This window comes from Sphaeramia orbicularis, chromosome 16, assembly GCF_902148855.1.
Source record: "Sphaeramia orbicularis chromosome 16, fSphaOr1.1, whole genome shotgun sequence".
In the NCBI taxonomy this organism is placed as follows: Eukaryota; Metazoa; Chordata; class Actinopteri; order Kurtiformes; family Apogonidae; genus Sphaeramia; species Sphaeramia orbicularis.
Genome location: NC_043972.1, coordinates 8,420,617 through 8,438,584, shown reverse-complemented (window position 1 = coordinate 8,438,584; position 17,968 = coordinate 8,420,617). Strand labels below are relative to the sequence as shown.

At 35.2% G+C, this 17,968-nt stretch overlaps 1 protein-coding gene and 1 long non-coding RNA gene across 2 annotated transcripts in view; one reads left to right on the top strand and one right to left on the bottom strand.

Moving 5' to 3' along the window:
• rims2a (regulating synaptic membrane exocytosis 2a) overlaps window positions 1–17,968 on the top strand; it is a 278,590-nt gene that overhangs the window by 195,389 nt on the left and 65,233 nt on the right. Inside the window, 2 exon segments of the mRNA XM_030157202.1 lie at window positions 1,812–1,912; window positions 15,244–15,410. Of these exon segments, the coding sequence (XP_030013062.1) occupies window positions 1,812–1,912; window positions 15,244–15,410 (268 nt within the window).
• On the bottom strand, window positions 3,466–13,331 carry LOC115435030 (uncharacterized). Its single transcript, XR_003937633.1, has 3 exons — window positions 13,302–13,331; window positions 13,258–13,259; window positions 3,466–3,567 (listed from the first exon to the last, which is right to left on the bottom strand). It is a non-coding gene; the product is annotated as an uncharacterized LOC115435030 (long non-coding RNA).

Below are 17,968 nucleotides of genomic sequence, written 5' to 3'. Positions count from 1 at the left end.
GAAATGGACAGACTGTGTGTACTTAAACTTTAGAGAAGCATGGTCTTGGTCATGCTAATTGTTACGTCCTTCCCCCTCTCAAAAAAAATTCAGTCAGCATAATTTTCCTCCTCTGCTCTTTGCTCACATCTTAAGCAGTTCTTTAAATTGGATTTGCGGGCCATAAATCCATGCTTTTTAAAGAAATCAATAACAGTCCTTTACATTAAGAACTTGGAAAAAACATGCAGTTCAGTCAGAACGAAATAGAGCTATTGTGTTTTTTTTTTTTCCTGTGTCCTTTACTTCAGCACATTAAGTCTGAAATAAGACTGTGGCTACATGTTTAAGTAGCCACTCCTGATTTAATGCACATTATTAGCTAAGAGCATTCATTGTCAGCGTGGATCATCTCAAAGTGACTTTGAAAACTCATAGGTTACTTTATGCATTTTAGGAGCATACATTTGGAAAAAGTCACGAGCATGTAACATGACAGCTGACAGATGAAACTTCTTAGACTTAGTTTTATTTCAGTTTAATGTGCGACTAAAGTGAATGTTAAAAGTTTTAGGCAAGCAGATGTTGCAAAACAGTAACTGATATAATGTGACACAAGTCATTTACAGAAAGTAAATAACATGAAATAATCTTTTGTCTGTAATTAAATGAAAATTAAAGACGTCATTGTGTGTAGGCTGTCAAACATGACTTAATCAGTGAAGCAGCAGAACACAATTAACCCACAAAGGCAGAGCCTGAGCTCTGTTCTAAAGAAGAAAAAATCACTTTGGCTTACCTTTGCAGTCATTCACTGGCTCTTTGCTTGATTGCTTTTCTTTGTTTGTGCGTGTGTGTCTTTGTGAAGCTACACGCATACTTTATGTGCGCATGGCTCTATTGTATGTAGCCATCTTCACTTTTCCATCGCCATCATACGACACAAAAGTAGAGACAGAGAGCAGGTCGAGAGAATGGAGATGCAAGTACAGCAGGCCAGTCACAGCGGGTGGCATTTGAGTCCTGTGAACGCTTTCACGTCCCTGCAGAAAATATTTGTTTTGTGAGTTATGATTTTGGTGTCATGTTTGACCATTAGTGACATAATGTCAGCGTGCGTAGACATTATGAGGTTTCCTTTTTACCTCCACTTTATAAAGTTAAGCCTCTGTATTGATTTGCAAATCGCTTCATTGCCGTGATGTTTGTGCACTACAGGGTGCACTTTAAACCTTATGAAAGGTACAGAGCTTAACAGTAAGGAGGCAATTGGATGATCTAATTCATTCATGATGTTAGAAAGAAAGTTTATGCTGCAGGTTTTTGAGTCTGATCTTTTTATGTGTTTTCCAATTCGCTGGTTTGCTCAAAAATGCCCTTTTGATTGATTAGTTTCAGTCTCATGTACAAGTGTGGGGCACATTGTTTCTCACAACCAGTGTTGGATGTTGTGAAATTCCATAAATAATTGGGCGTGTCATTTCAATTATTTCTAGATAGTTTCAACAAAAACTGTGATACCAGAATCTGAATCTGAATTTTTTTCACTCTGAATGGTTTTACTTTAGTCCTGAATAGAGATAATAGTAGATGTAGATGATTAAAATGTTCCGCAGTCAGAGCTAGTCAGCATTTTTTGTTGGTCTGTTTGTGTTTTTGTTTACTTGTCAGTACAGCTGATCATTTAGCTTTTTTCCATTAGATCTGTCCTCGTCATAGCTCATGGCTCATAGCTCAGCAGAAGCTTGTCTCTCACCATAACAGTATGTCCCTCCATCAGGCCTCGGTCCAGCTCCAGCCCACCTCTGACAGTCTGATCTCTCTGTGCTCAGGTATGGACATGGAGGAGAGGACCAGACAGATGAAAATGAAGATGAACAAGTACAAGCAGGGAGCAGGCTCTGACTCCAGGCTGGAGCAGGATTACCACAAGGTAAAAACACGGATCCTGAGGTACACTGGATTCATAGAAAAAAAGACAAAAAATAAAACATGAAGTGAATTCTGTTTGCATGGGTGCACAGAGCGTAGGCCATATGGCACGTTTTGGAAGCATTCAAGCAAGTACACACACACAACATCAAACTGCGCGTATGTGTGTGTGTGTGTGTGTGTGTGTGTGTGTGTGTGTGTGTGTGCATGTGTGTGTGTGTGTGTGCATAGTAGATCTACACACAGATTCACAGATAAACATGCCAAAACATGAAAACACTGTGCACACGGCGGAAATCTGTCTTAAAGGGCTATTTCACCCATATCGTAAACAGCTGCCGCAAATGACTTTCAGAAATTTTCGCATTTATACGATCGTTCCTGATACATCAAGTACGGATACAACATCCAGAGACAAAAAAACTCTCAGTTTTCAGAATAAGAACAGTTTCTCAGAGTTAGTTCAGTCAATTCTGAGTTCATTTATCTCGTGAAAGAAGAAATCCATTATTGATGGAGCTAAGAGACAAGGATTCACCATGGCAACGGGTAATCAAACAGCAACGCCTTCATGTTAATTATTTAGAGGTAAAAATACACAGAGAAAGACATGCATGCTTTTGCAGATAATATGTGTGATTGTCTTTCAAATTAGCTGGAAAGAATAAAGAACCTGAGTATAGTGTAAAACACAGGTGTCAAACATGCGGCCAAAACTGGCCCGCCAAACTGTCCAATCCGGACCCTGGGATGAGTTTGTAAAATGCAGAGATTACACTGACAAAATTAACAATCAAGGATGTTAAAATCATTTTAGGTCAATTCAATCTAAAGTGGGTCAGACCAGTAAAATACTATCATAATAACTTATAACTAATGAAAACTGCAAATTTTTCTCTTTGTTTTAGTTTAAAAAAAGTTAAATTACACAAAAATGTTTACATTTACAGGCTAGCCTTTTATGAAAAACGTGAATAACCTGAACAAATATGAACATCCTGAAATGTCTTAAGAGTAGCATGTCTAATTTTACAAAATATTCTGCCTGTTATTAAATGTTTTGTGTATTTGTAGATCCACTGTGATCTGTAAATTGTGATGTAGAAATGACAAACTAGGTATAATATTATTAAAATTACACGTATTTTTTAAAAATAATTTTCAGGTTGTTCATATTTGTTTGTGTTATGTTCAAGTACAGTTCGTAAATGTAAACATTTTCAATACAGAAGTTTACTTTTTTCATTCAAAAACATAGAGAAAATGTTAGAGTTGACATTATTTATATGTTCTTATCCTATAATTTATATTATTTTACTAGTCCGGCCCACTTTATATCATATTAGGCTGTGTGTGGCTCCTGAACTAAAAGGAGTTTGACATCCCTGGTGTAAAACATTTAGATATTAATGTAAATAACATCTTTAGTGTAGGTCATTCTTTCATTGTTTACCATGGATTTTTCTAAGCGATTGTATTTATTCAGTTATAAACTAAACTGACAGGAACAAAATGCAACAATCTAGATAGACTTTTAAAACTGTATATCAGGGTTGTCACATATATGGCTCGTGGGCCAATACCGGCCCGCCAAAGGGTCCGATCCGGCCCATGCGATGAATTTGTGAAATGCAAAAATTACACTGACGATATTAACTCGTAAAGAGCCAACCATCCAAGCATCTACTAATGTAAAATGTTTAATAACTGTTAATAAACTAATCCTATCAATACATGTAAATAATTGGTGTAAAATATGGTTTATCATCTTTTCATGGTCATCAGATATGACCCATTTGGATGTTCAGAGGCTCCGTAGTTACCGTGGAAACACTATCATCTTCTATAACACTGATTCACCAGTAAAACCCATGGAGTCTGAACAATCACAGTGGATGGAGATGCTTGGTTTATGTTCAGTTAATGATATATTTTGCTGATAAAGTCACTTTTTCTTCAGTTTTCTCTGTTTCTGATATAACAACCTTTGAATTTACTCCGAGCTTCCATGAACACCTACATGATCAGTGAATGAAATATAGGAAAATACATGATTTACATTGCAAAAACACAAAATACAGAGGATAATATTATAATATACAATGATAAAACACTTTAGACAGGTTAAATTGAGAGAAAAATTCATTTGGGAGCTGACACAAAAGTAACACTGGGTCTTTATGGGTTAACAGTCAGTTTTGTTAAAATCATTTTAGTTTAGGGGTCACATACAGACCAATTCAATATCAAGTGGGTCAAACCAGTAAAATACTATCATAATAGCCTATAAATAATGACAACTCCAAAATGTTCTCTTTTTTCTCTTGAAAAAGTAAGTGTTTACATTTACAAACGTGAATAAACTGAACAAATATAAACAGCCTGAAATATCTTAACAGAGGTAAGTGCAACTTTACCAATATTCTGCCTGTTATTGAATATTTTGTGTATTTATAGATCCACTGTGATCTGTACGTTATAATGCACATGTGTAAATGAGAAGCTGAGGTATAATATTGTTAAAATTGCACTTTATGTGTGTGGTTGTCCATGTTATTCACATTTTTTTGGAGATATTTTGTAGATGTAGATGATTTTCATAATTTAATTTTAGTTTGTTCACTCTAAAGCACAGTCGTCAAACGTGGTCCGGGGGCCAAAAGGGGGCCAGAGGTTCCAATCCGTCCCGCGGGATGAATTTGCAAAGTGCAAATTAGGGCATCAAACTCAAAAATAATATCATAATAGCCTATAAATAATGACGACACCAATTTTTGCTCATTGATTTAGTGCAAAAAACATTAAATTATGAAAATGTTTATATTTACAGGGTGTGGAAGCAAAATTTACAATATTTTGAGGCAGGGATTGAAAAACAGTGTATGACCAGTTAGTTTATTGAAAGTCATGAGAATTTATTTGCCACAAGAAAATTGACATAATAGAAAATGTTTTTATTCTATGTGTCCTCCTTCTTTCTCAATAACTGCCTTCACACGCTTCCTGAAACTTGCGCAAGTGTTCCTCAAATATTCAGGTGACAACTTCTCCCATTCTTCTTTAATAGTATCTTCCAGACTTTCTCGTAATAGTTTTGCTCATAGTCATTCTCTTCTTTCCATTATAAACAGTCTTTATGGACACTCCAACTATTTTTGAAATCTCCTTTGGTGTGACGAGTGCATTCAGCAAATCACACACTCTTTGACGTTTGCTTTCCTGATTACTCATATGGGTGAAAGTTTCTGAAAAGGTATGGATAATAGTGTTAGGTATGATTATGACATCAATATATGTTTGGTTTCAAAACAATTGATTTAGTGCCTGCTGAGAAAAAACAACTAAACGTTCATTGTAAATTTTGCTTCCCCATCCTGTACAAACTATCCTTTAACAATAAAATGTGAATAACCTGAACAAATATGAACAACCTGAAATGTCTAAAGAAAATTAAGTGCAATTTTAACAATATTCTGCCTGTTCCTGAATGTTTTATGCCTTTCTAGATCGGATCTGTAATGCATATGTATGAATGAAAAGTCATGGCTAAATATTGATAAGATTGTACTTATATTTCTTAACAAATTTCTTTTTTTTCAGGTTATTCACATCCTTTTAGTTTGGATAGTTTGTAAATGTAAATATTGGTATAATTGAATGTCGTTTTTTTGCGCTAAAACAATTCGGAGTTGTCATTATTTATTGGCTATCGTACTATTATTTTACTGGTCCGGCCCACTTCAGATTAAATTCGGCTGAATGTGGCCCCCGGAAGAAAATGAGTTTGACACCCCTACTCTAAACCATAGAGAAAAGTTTGGAGTTAACATTATTTATAGGTTTATTAAAGGCAAAGCACAGCAGGTTTCTTTATATAGCACATTTCATGTACAAGACAATTCAAAGTACTTTACATGAACGATTAAAAGCATTACAGCAGGGAAGCAATGAAAAATATAGGCATGAGGAAAAAAAACAGATAAATAGATAAAACCGATGAAAACTTTAAGCTTAAAAGAAACAGTGCAGATCTGAACTTCTGAAACAACACGACAGATGTTTATTCATCTCTACAGTAGCTTTTTCAACAACTCTACATAGTATGTTAACCCTTTCATGCATTAATTATGAGAACGTTAATCAAGATTTTTTTCTTTATTCCTCTTTAGGCATTTAAAAAACAATGAGATTATTATTATTATTATTATTTTTTTTTTATGAAGCTATTTTTCATGGAGTTGCAAAAATGTGCGTTTAATTTTTAAAGCAACGAAACGTGTATTTGCTGATATACTGTGTGAAAACTATGAAATAAAAACATTAAATGCTGCTAATTTGATGTTTTCTCGCATTGTAACATAAACTACAAACAGAAAGTTATGGATATTCATAATTTTTGGGGCTATTTTTTTTTTTCAGTTGGGATTTTTGCACAACACTTTTTACTTTTTTGTTTGTGAATTGAATCGAAACACATTTTTTTAAATGACCAGACCTAATTTTATTTACAAATGGCAAAAATGACCCCAAAAAAATGACAAAAAAAGAGAAATATCCTTAACTTTTTGTTTGTAGTGAACTCTAATACTAGTCTCTTCATTCCAAAAAAAAAAAAGAACTTTTGTTGTTAATTAAAGTCTAATAACGATAACAAGGAATTGATTTACACTCAAACATGTTAGATCGGGTTTATCAAGAAAAGCCAAGTTACGGTAATGTTATCAGTTACGGTGTATTGTGTATTGTGTTGGCTGATATGAAACTAAAATAATAAAATCCATGAATATACAAGAGAACAGCTGTAGAATAACTGTCCACTGTAGAGACCACTATGCATGAAAGGGTTAATTTAAAAAAATGTGCTAATGAACCAGACACTTGACAGCTGACTGATTATGGACATTACATTATTTAAAAAAAAAAAACAAAGTACCCTCACCTAAAAGAATAGAAATGCACGGGTTCTATTCAGTGCTTAGAGTGAATCTGCAAAGTATAATGAGGGCAGAGATTTCAGTTCAGATTAATCACACCAGAACGCTGAAGCTAATATAAAATAGCTAATATAAAATAGCTAATATAAAATAGGTGATAAAGCGAAGGCGAGCTTCCTCTCGTAATACGGGTCGATCATGTGTGCGCAGTGATATTGTCTGTGTGAATGAGGAAATGAAGCAGGAGGAGGAGAGAAGACCTGCAGGAAAATGAAGAAAAACCTGCCAGTTTTTCGGTTAAGGATATGAAGTAGGAGTGTGTCAGAGTAAAACTGAAGGCAATTTGTGAAACTGAGAACCCTGAGTTTGCCTCATTTTCAGGGTTACTAAACTAGTTATCGCCAAATCTGCTCTCTGGAATGTGTAACTGAGACAAAATATGCAAGAAAATAACAGAGAAAAAGATCATATTTATAGTTTTACAGCAACAAAGTGAAAGATTTAATATTAAAGAGTAAAAATAGAGATGGAGAACTGTGTTATACAAAGTAAAATGTAATAAGTCCAGTAAACACGCTATAGATGCTAAACCAGGGGTCTCAAACATGCCAAAGGTTCCAGTTCAGCTCGTGCGATGAATTTGCAAAGTGCAAAAATTCCACAGTCAATTTATGTTAGTTCAGGTTCCACATACAGACCAATATGATCTCCAGTAAAATAATAATAGCATAATAACCTACAGAATATAATGACTCCATATTTTCTACTCGGTTTAATGTCAAAAAAATAATCTTACATTATGCCTATAAATAATGACAACTTACATTTTTTGTCTTTGTTTTAGTGCAAAAAATAACATTAAATTATGAAAATATTTACATTTACAAACTATCCTGTAACAATAACACATGAATAACCTGAACAAATATGAACAACCTGAAATGTCTAAAGAAAATTAGGCACAATTTTAACAATTTCCTAAAGCCTGTTACTAAGTACTTAGTGTCTTTGTAGCTCTGATCTGTAATGCACATGTAAAAATGATAAGTTGAGGCAAAATATTGTTAAAATTGTACTTATTTTTCTTAAGAAATTTCAGATTTTTCAGGTCATTCACATCTTTTTTGTTTGGCTAGTTTATAAAAGTAAGTAAAACCAACCCACAATGGAAGAACATATAATGGAACACTGTATCTTCACTACAGTATTTACAGGTTCTACTCCAGGGGTCTCAAATATGCGGCCCGGGGGCCAAATGCGTCCCGCCAAAAGTTCCAATTCGGCCCGTGGGATGAATTTGCAAAGTGCAAAAATTCCACAGTCAAGGCTGTGGAATTTATGTTAGTTCAGGTTCCACATACAGACCAATATGATCTACAGTAAAATAATAATAGCATAATAACCTATAGAATATAGTGACTCCATATTTTCTACTCAGTTTAATGTGAAAAAAATAATCTTACATTATGTCTATAAATAATGACAACTTACATTTTTTGTCTTTGTTTTAGTGCAAAAAATAACATTAAATTATGAAAATATTTACATTTACAAACTATCCTGTAACAATAACACATGAATAACCTGAACAAATATGAACAACCTGAAATGTCTAAAGAAAATTAAGCATAATTTTAACAATTTCCTAAAGCCTGTTACTAAGTGTCTTTATAGATCTGATCTGTAATGCACATGTAGAAATGATAAGTTGAGGCAAAATATTGTTAAAGGTGCACTTATTTTTCTTAAGAAATTTAATTTTTTTCAGGTCATTCACGTCCTTTTTGTTTGGATAGTTTATAAAAGTAAGTATTTTCATAATTTAACCTGTTTAACCCTGACCATATTTTCAGGGGAAAAACGCCTAAAAAGACATACCCAAAGTAAATGAAGAATTAATTATAATACTTATAATAATAAGGTTCATATGGATGTTTTTGGTGTCTATGGACATTTAGAGACCTCACAGAATCTATTCCCATTGTCTAAAATATTGTATCTATTACTATGCCTGAGTAAACTGTAACAAACTGAAAGAGAAATTAGAATTTTTTTTATCCTCACCTGTTTTTTTTCGGCTGGATTGACGATGATATGCATAAATTAATTGTTCGTGTCGGAGATTTTAATAGCGTATATTTCACCCCACAAAGATTAAAAATCATGTTTGAACATTAAAGTTTGCACTAAAATACACTTTTGATTTAATTTTATTATCATTAGGGTCTAAACTTTGAGCAAAAGTTGAAAAAAACATTCATTGTCCTGATTTATTATATTTTTATAGTAGATGAATATTAATATAATTTTTTCAGCCCGTGGGCAGGCTGATAGGGCTGAAGGGGTTAAGGATATTTTTAATTTTTGGGTTATTTTTTTCAGTTGGGATTCTTGCACAACACTTTTTACTTTTTTTGTGTGTGAATTGAATTGAAACACGTTTTTTTAATGACCAGACATACTGTAGTTTTACTTACAAATGGCAAAAATGGTTTTAATGGGGGGATTTTTGCACTAAAACAAAGACAAAATTTGCAGTTGCCATTATTTGTAGGTTATTCTGCTATTATTTTACTGGTCCGACCCACTTGAAATCAAATTGGGCTGAATGTGGCCCCTGAAAGAAAATAAGTTTGAGACCCCTGTGCTGAACAGTAAAAGACAAGTGCACACTGACACTGCAAATTGGAATAAGAATTTATGTGTTATTCTAGCTGTCCTGTTCTTCTACAGGGGTTGGACAAAATAATGGAAACACCTTAAAGAATCAACAAAATATAATTTAATATGGTGTAGGTCCGCCTTTTGCGGCAATTACAGCCTCAATTCTCCGAGGTATTGATTCATACAACTTGTGAATTGTTTCCAAAGGAATTTTAAGCCATTCTTCAGTTAGAATACCCTCCAACTCTTTTAGAGACGATGGCGGTGGAAATCGACGTCTTACTTGAATCTCTAAAACTGACCATAAATGCTCAATAATGTTGAGGTCTGGGGACTGTGCCGGCCATACGAGATGCTCAACTTCATTAGAATGTTCCTCATGCCATTCTTTAACAATTCTAGCTGTATGGATTGGGGCATTATCATCTTGAGGTGAAGGTGTTTCCATTATTTTGTCCAACGCCTGTACATTTTAAGCACTAAAAAATAAGATCCCATTCACTATATTCATCAGTGGAAACAGAAGTTTAATTGGCAGATATAGTATCTCTAAGTCGTTCCACATAAAACCAAAATTACAGCACTGTGCAAAAGTCGTATAGGTAGATACAAGAAAACAAAAAAGAAAAAAAACCCAGTAAATATGTGCACAGGCTTACAAGACACACAAAAAACTGAACTAAACGTTTTGTAAAGGTTAAAATCATTATTTAGTGTGACCTCTGACCCCATGACAAGAAGCAGCACAAACAATTACAAACATCTGACGTGTTGAATGAAGCCTGATTATTTTGTTCGTATTCATTCAATTTGTTTATTATTTTATTCATTTTCATGCATTTTTTTGCTTGTTTTTACTCATTTTGTTGATTATTTTATTCATTTTGTGATTCATTTGTTCATTTTATCTGTTATTTTTTGTGCACAGCTTTAAAAGACACACAAAAAACTGAACTAAAGGTTCAAGTCACTATTTAGTGTGACCTCTGACCCCATGACAAGAAGCAGCACAAACAATTACAAACATCTGACGTGTTGAATGAAATCTGATTATTTTGTTCGCATTCATTCAATTTGTTGATTATTTTATTCATTTTGAGGATTTTTTTGTTGTTGTTGTTGTTTTTACTCATTTTGTTGATAATTTTATTCATTTTGCGATTTATTTGTTCATTTTGTTGATTGTTTTTTGTGCACAACCTTAAAAGACACAAAAAACTGAACGGTTCAAGTCACTATTTAGTGTGACCTCTGACCCCATGACAAGAAGCAGCACAAACAATTACAAACATCTGACATGTGTTGACTGAAAGCAGGTATAAAACATCAGAAAATGAATGCCATACATCTCATAACTGTCTGAGGAAAAGGGTTAAAGACATTTGAACTGCAAAGACAGGTCACACTAAATGCTACCACTTGAAATGAAACCTGATTATTTTGTACATATTCATTCAATTTGATGGTTATTTTATTCATTTTGATGCATTTTTTAAATTGTTTTTACTCATTTTGTTGATTATTTTATTTATTTTGTGATTAATTTGTTTATTTTGTGGATTATTTTTTGGTCATTTTCATGTTTTTTCCCATTAATTTTTGCTTCATGTTGATTATTTTTGTCAATTTGGGGCTCATTTGACTTTTTTTGGTTCGGTTCGTTACATTAAATATTACCACAACTACCACCACTTTATTTATTTATTTTTTGCTGTATATATTTCACATATATCCAAATTGGATCTTAATACAGAGACTGACAAATGCATATGTGTGGTCATTAGAACTTTACGAAACCAACAAACCCGATGTTTGGACTAGAACTTTTGCACAGTACTTTATGTTCTTGACAAATTAATTACATCGTAGTTCAATGTCCAATAATAGCACAGTAAATATTTCTTTACTTTCTATATTCAACCCTAGAGATGGCCTGGGATTTTTCCTCTGTGCTCTATGTGCATGTTCTAGAAGATTTAAAAATATGCTATTCTTAAAAAGTGTGTTTTCTTGTCATAAATTTGGTCAAGTGACTCTGGCTGTAAATGTAGGGAATGTGACATTGAGCGTCTGCAGAGTCTAGTGTTTACTACTCGATCCTAGGGAGTCCTAAACATGTTTGGAGTGCTTGGCCTCAGCGGGATGTCGGATCCGGGCTCGTCTCTCTCCAGCTTTCCTTTTAAGTCAGTGATATGAAAACTATTACATTAGCAGCAGCCGATGTGTTTGTTAGGAGTCTATAAAAAGCAGATTAAATTGTGAGGCGCCCGTGCTCGTCCAACCCTATCCTCCTTGGATGTGCCAGTGACAAAACAATGCTCTCACTATCATTAACCCATAAAGACCCATTCATACACCACTGATTTACAGATTTAAAATGTTACATAACTGCTGATCCCTTAATCCTGTCAATACATGTAAATAATTGGTGTAAAATGCAGTTTGTCATCTTTTCATGGTCATCAGATATGACCCATGTGGACAATCAGAGGCTCTGTAGTGAACGTAGAAACATCGTCATCTTCTACAACATTAGTCACTTTTCCGTCGGACATCTGCGCAAAACTTTACTGATATTTAGCAAATGTTGACAAAACAGAAGTGCGTAATGTTGGTTTTTCCATTAAATTACAAATGCGATGATTTATTTATTTATTAATTACCACATTCCATAAACATGGTGACGAATGTAAATATCTTGTTGATTTACAGATATGTTCATTATTATTATATATTACCCCTCTATCCCGTACTAAATTAAAAAATGATCCGGTTTCCTGGCGTGTCCACTCGTACCCCGCCAGGTTTCTTTTAAAACTCTTCTTCACTTGTTGTAGCGTCTGTCAACATCTGCTTTTTTTTTTTTTTTTTTTTTTATTCACGTGACTCTAGCTGCAGAAAAAGGAGTTTCCATTGCAGTTTTGCGTGATATACCATTTGTGCTACGCCTGAAAAACCACCTTTTGCCAAAAATTTTTAATCGAAAAACGAGAGTTTTGGTGAAATTGTCGTTTTTCCATTAGGTAAATTTTTACGTGCAAGTTATAGTTGCGCAATTTGAGGGTCAATGGAAAAGCGACAATTGATCCACTAGTAAAACCCATTGAGTTGGATCAATGACAGTGGATGGACACACTTGGGTTATATTCAGTTAATGAGAGATTTTGTTTAAAAAGTCACTTTTTCCTCAGTTTTCTCTGTTTCTGACATAATAGTCCTCATCTTTAACCCTTTCATGCATTAATTATGAGAACCTTAATCAAGATATTTTCCTGAGTGATTTTATTCCTCTTTAGGCATGAAAAAAAAAGGAAAATTTTTATGAGCCTATTTTTCATGGAGTTGTAAAAATATCCACTCAGCTGAAGAAGCAAAGAAACATGTATTTACTGATATACTGCATGAAAACTATGAAATAAAAAACATTTTTAATGCTGCTAATCTGATGTTTTTTCACATTTTAACATACCTGCATGGAGACAATTTGCAAAAAAACCCTTTTTGTTTAAAAAACTGAATAGTTAATCACAGTCTAATAACAATTAGCTTTTTTTTTTTTTTTTTTACACTCAAACATGTTTCTGCAGATCAGGTTTATCTAAATCAGCAAATTTACAGTAATGGTGTGAACTACAGTGTATGGGATGATGCATAGGCATATCCACTGTGTTGGCTGATATGGAACTAAAACAACAAAATCCATAAATATATAAGAGAACAGCTTTGAACAGCCGTCCACTGTAGTGACCACTATGCATGAAAGGGTTAATCTGAGGTTTTATGAACATCTACATCAGGGGTGTCAAACTCATTTTAGTTCAGTTCCACATTCAGCTAAATTTGATCTGCAGTGGGCCGAACCAGTAAAATAATAACATAATAATATATAAATAATGTCAACTCCAAACTTTTCTCTATGTTTTAGAGCAAAAAAAAGTACATTTACATTATAAAAAGGTTTACATCTACAAACTATCCTTTCAAAAGATGTGAATAACATGATCAAACTGAAAAAAATAAATATAATTTTAACAATATTCTGCCTCAGTTTATCATTTACATATGTACATTATAACTCACAGATCACAGTGGATCTACAATTACATATAACGTTTAGTAACAGGTGGAATATTGTTAAAATTGTACTTACTTCTCTTAAGACATTTCAGGTTGTTCATATTTGTTCAGGTTATTCACATTTTTTGTGAAATTATACTTCGTTTTAGTGTAAATACATGAAAATATTTACATTTACTAAGAGAAAAAATTGGAGTTGTCATTATTTATATGTTATTATGATAGTATTTGACTGGTTCTGCCCACTTGAGACTGAATTGGTCTGAATGTGGAACCTGAACTAAAAGGATTGTTAATATCTTTGTGTAATTTTTGCATTTCACAAATTCATCCCAAGGGCTGGACTGAACCCTTTGGCGGACCGAATTTGGCCCCCGGGCCGCATGTTTGACACCTGTGATCTACATGATCAGTGAATTAAATATAGGAAAACATCTCATTTTCACTTAAAACTGCAAAATTACAGAGGATAATATTGTAATGAATTGTGATCAATCTCTTAAGAAAGGTTAAATAGAGAGAAAAATTCTAAACCAACAAAGTGGAAGTGCTGCTGGGTCTTCTCGGTGATTATCCACAGGTGCTTGTTGGAAACTTATGGTGTGTCTTAGTATTTGGAGTCAAAAAATCTGCATAAACATGCAAGATTTCAAAAAATACTCCAAGGCACACTGTAGAATTTGTGTAAAAATAAAATGCCTTCATTACTCTGGTCTTCATCAGGGCTGTTTTCACCAGATTGAGTAAAAAAAGCCCTGATGAAGACCAGAGGTTGCATTGGCTGTATTTTAAAAGATTGCCATGGAGTAATAAAGGCATTTTATTAATTTTTATTTTTTACACAAATTCTACAGTGTGCCTTGGAATATTTTTTGAAATCTTGCATGTTTATACAGATTTTTTTGACTCCAAATAGAGAGAAAAATTAATTTAGGAACTGCCACAAAAGTAGCACTGGGTATTTATGGGTTAAACCAGACGTAGATGGAGCACTTGAACCACAGTATAAACTACAACTCTCGCAGTAAAAGTCAGTTTAGAATGTATTACACTAAACATTCACTGAAATTCTTGAATCAGTTCTGTGCCAAAACTTACTGGTGTTTGCATTACACGGTGCCCTCTGATATCTACACTATACTTGTTATGCATAATAAATTCAACAGAGCAGTAGCAGTGACTCTAAGTTCTGTAGAAATGTCACACAAGTTCATTCCTACACAGTATTTATTATGAAAACCTGCAAGATGTAAATAAAGACAATTGCTATTCTATTTATTTCAGTCATTAAGTTCATTGTGACCTTTCAGACGGCACCTTATGCACATTGTGTAACATCTGTGCTCCTTCAGTCTGTTTCTCAGTAAGAGCAGAGATAATACTTCCATATTATTCACACTCGCACATCTGCAAGACAATAATTTATCTAGCTCAACGGCGGTCCTTAAAAAGCCAGAGGGAATGCAGGCGGCGTCTTGGCTCAGGTCGTCACTTCCTAAAGTTTATATTATTCTTTCATTTTATGGTAAACGGACGCCTGTGTTTCCCAAAAGGAATGTTCGAGTCATGCAACAGATTTTTATCGTCATTATGAGACATCCCCGTGATATTAACTTTCATATATTGTGTTTTTTTCTGTTTTGTTTGTGTCTTGCAGCGTTCGGGCAGAGATCCGCGGGGCTCAGATAACCTGTCGGCCAAGTCGTCAGACAGCGATGTAAGCGACGTGTCCGCTGTGTCGAGAACCAGTAGTGCCTCTCGGTTCAGCAGCACGAGCTACATGTCTGTCCAATCAGAACGGCCGCAAGGAAACCGCAAGATCCGGTAGGCTCACGTCCACACCGGGGGGGGGACAGTGAAACCTTGTCTCATCTCACTGGCATCAGAATGGACAAATTCCCCCTCAGCCATGTACTCGTCTTGCTCGTATATGTTGCCATGTCCAGACCTTTTCAGCTTTGAAATTGTTTGCACATGGTTTTCATATCGAAGAAAATGCACTCGCTAGCCCCTTGTGTTATTTTCTTAACATGATGAGTTCAGGTTTGGCTCCGTTTTAGCAAAAATCTGGAACCAAATGGATGAACTCTGCTCAATGAGGCAGTGGGGGAAGTATGCCCATATCTGGCAACACACTCACAACACTGGCAACACATGTCTTTATTTATTTTTTTTTGTCTTATCAAAGCATGTTGCTTTGCTGTAAGTCGACATTTCTGTGCTTCTGTTACTTTTCTAATCAGTCTGCTGTTGCTCTCGGCTGTTGCTCTGTGTCTGCGTTCGTCTTTCTTTCTCTCGTTGTTGACATTGTTCATGCTTTGTTTGATTTTTTTCGTTTGTTTTTTTTTTTGTTTGTTTGTTTTTTCTGCTTTGCATGGGCTGCTTTCTTGCCACTGTCTCCATCTTCAGCCAGTTGCGGTCAAGAAGCCAGTCTCGGGAAGGGGAGGAGCAGTTAGAAGAAGTGGTAGAGGAGGAGGAAGCGGGTGGGGGAGGGGGAGGGGGAGGGGGAGGAGGGGGACAGGAGGGGAAAAAGGCTAGTAGTAAAGAGGGGAGGAGGGGGTCAGAGGGGTCTAAGGCAGACTCAGACAAGGAGCATCAGGAGGATTTGGTGGAGAACGAAGAGGAGTTACACCAGAGGAGTATCTCAGAGACTGACCTCAGGTAACACATGTGGCAGCCTCCAACCGTAGACTCCTACTAACATTAACGTGGACGTGTAGCTCTCCTCTGGACCTGAGAATGTGCACATAACTATGATGATGTGCTAAGTAGAGTAATGTGCTTATCCTCCACCCTTTAACCTTGATGATGCTGTAACTGTGACCCTAATAATACCCTCCAACACTAAGGTGGAGTAGCATTAACCTAATACTTCATACAAACAGTAAGCTGACAACAGTATGGCAACCCATGCAGCCTGTTCATACAGTAATTAGACATAAAACAATAAACATACATAATGGCACTATCATTATGGACTTTGGCTCAGTATATTCTACTTACAGACAGTGGTATGTAGCCATGTAGAAAGGTTTGACTTAATTTTCCAGCACAGAAATGACAAATGTTCACTTGTGGAAAAACAAATGAAGACGAACTGTTAGGACTGGGCGATAATTTCAATTTTTTTTCAGTTCAGCTTTATTTATAGAACACATTTCATGTACAAGCCAGACTCAATGTGCTTCATAACAGGTATACAGGGGTTGGACAAAATAATGGAAACACCTTAAAAAATCAACAAAATATAATTTAATATGGTGTAGGTCCGCCTTTTGCGGCAATTACAGCCTCAGTTCTCCGAGGTATTGATTCATACGACTTGTGAATTGTTTCCAAAGGAATTTTACGCCATTCTTCAGTTAGAATACCCTCCAACTGTTTTAGAGACGATGGCGGTGGAAATTGACATCTTACTTGAATCTCTAAAACTGACCATAAATGCTCAATAATGTTGAGGTCTGGGGACTGTGCCGGCCATACGAGATGCTCAACTTCATTAGAATGTTCCTCATGCCATTCTTTAACAATTCTAGCTGTATGGATTGGGGCATTATCATCTTGAGGTGAAGGTGTTTCCATTATTTTGTCCAACCCCTGTATAACATAAAAATAGGACCGATTGCCCTGTAGCTTACCGGCACTTCCTATCTCTTAAAATGGGGAAATTTTTCAAAGCCGCACCAAATCCAGAATCAGAGCCGGATCCAAATAATTTCACTAACTTTTGTTGACAGCATCATAAAGAAGCTATATACCAAGTTTGACGTCAATCGGAATTGTAGTTTCAGAGAAGACAATTGAAAGTTTTATAACGGATGACAGACGACGACGACACCAGAGGCCACATGATGGCAATAGCTTACAGCCTATCGGCCAGTAAGCTAAAGACATAATAAAAAAAACATTAAAAAAAAAAAAAAAAAATAGAAAAGCACTCAGAGAGCACAGATCTCTGCCAAGGCAGATCAGTCCCCCCCCCCCCCCCCCCCCCCCCCCGATCACCAAAATTTAATCATTTGTTCCTTGTGCCAGAATCAGTTTTGGTAAAAATTTCATCAAAATCTGTCCAAAACTTTTTGAGTTATCTTGCCAACAGACAAACAAACAGACAGACAGACAAACCCCGATGAAAACATAACCTACGCCTTTACACTTGGTGGAGGTAACTAAAAAAGCACTTGGAGAGAACAGACCTTTGCCAAGGCAGATCCCCCCCCCCCCCCCCCCCGATCACCACCAAAATTTTATCTTTTGTTCCTCATGCCAGTATCAACATTTCCTGAAAATTTAATCAAAATCCTTCAATAACTTTTTGAGTTTTCTTGCTAACAGACAGACAAACAAACAAAAAATCCAAATTTCAAAAAATTGAATTAAGC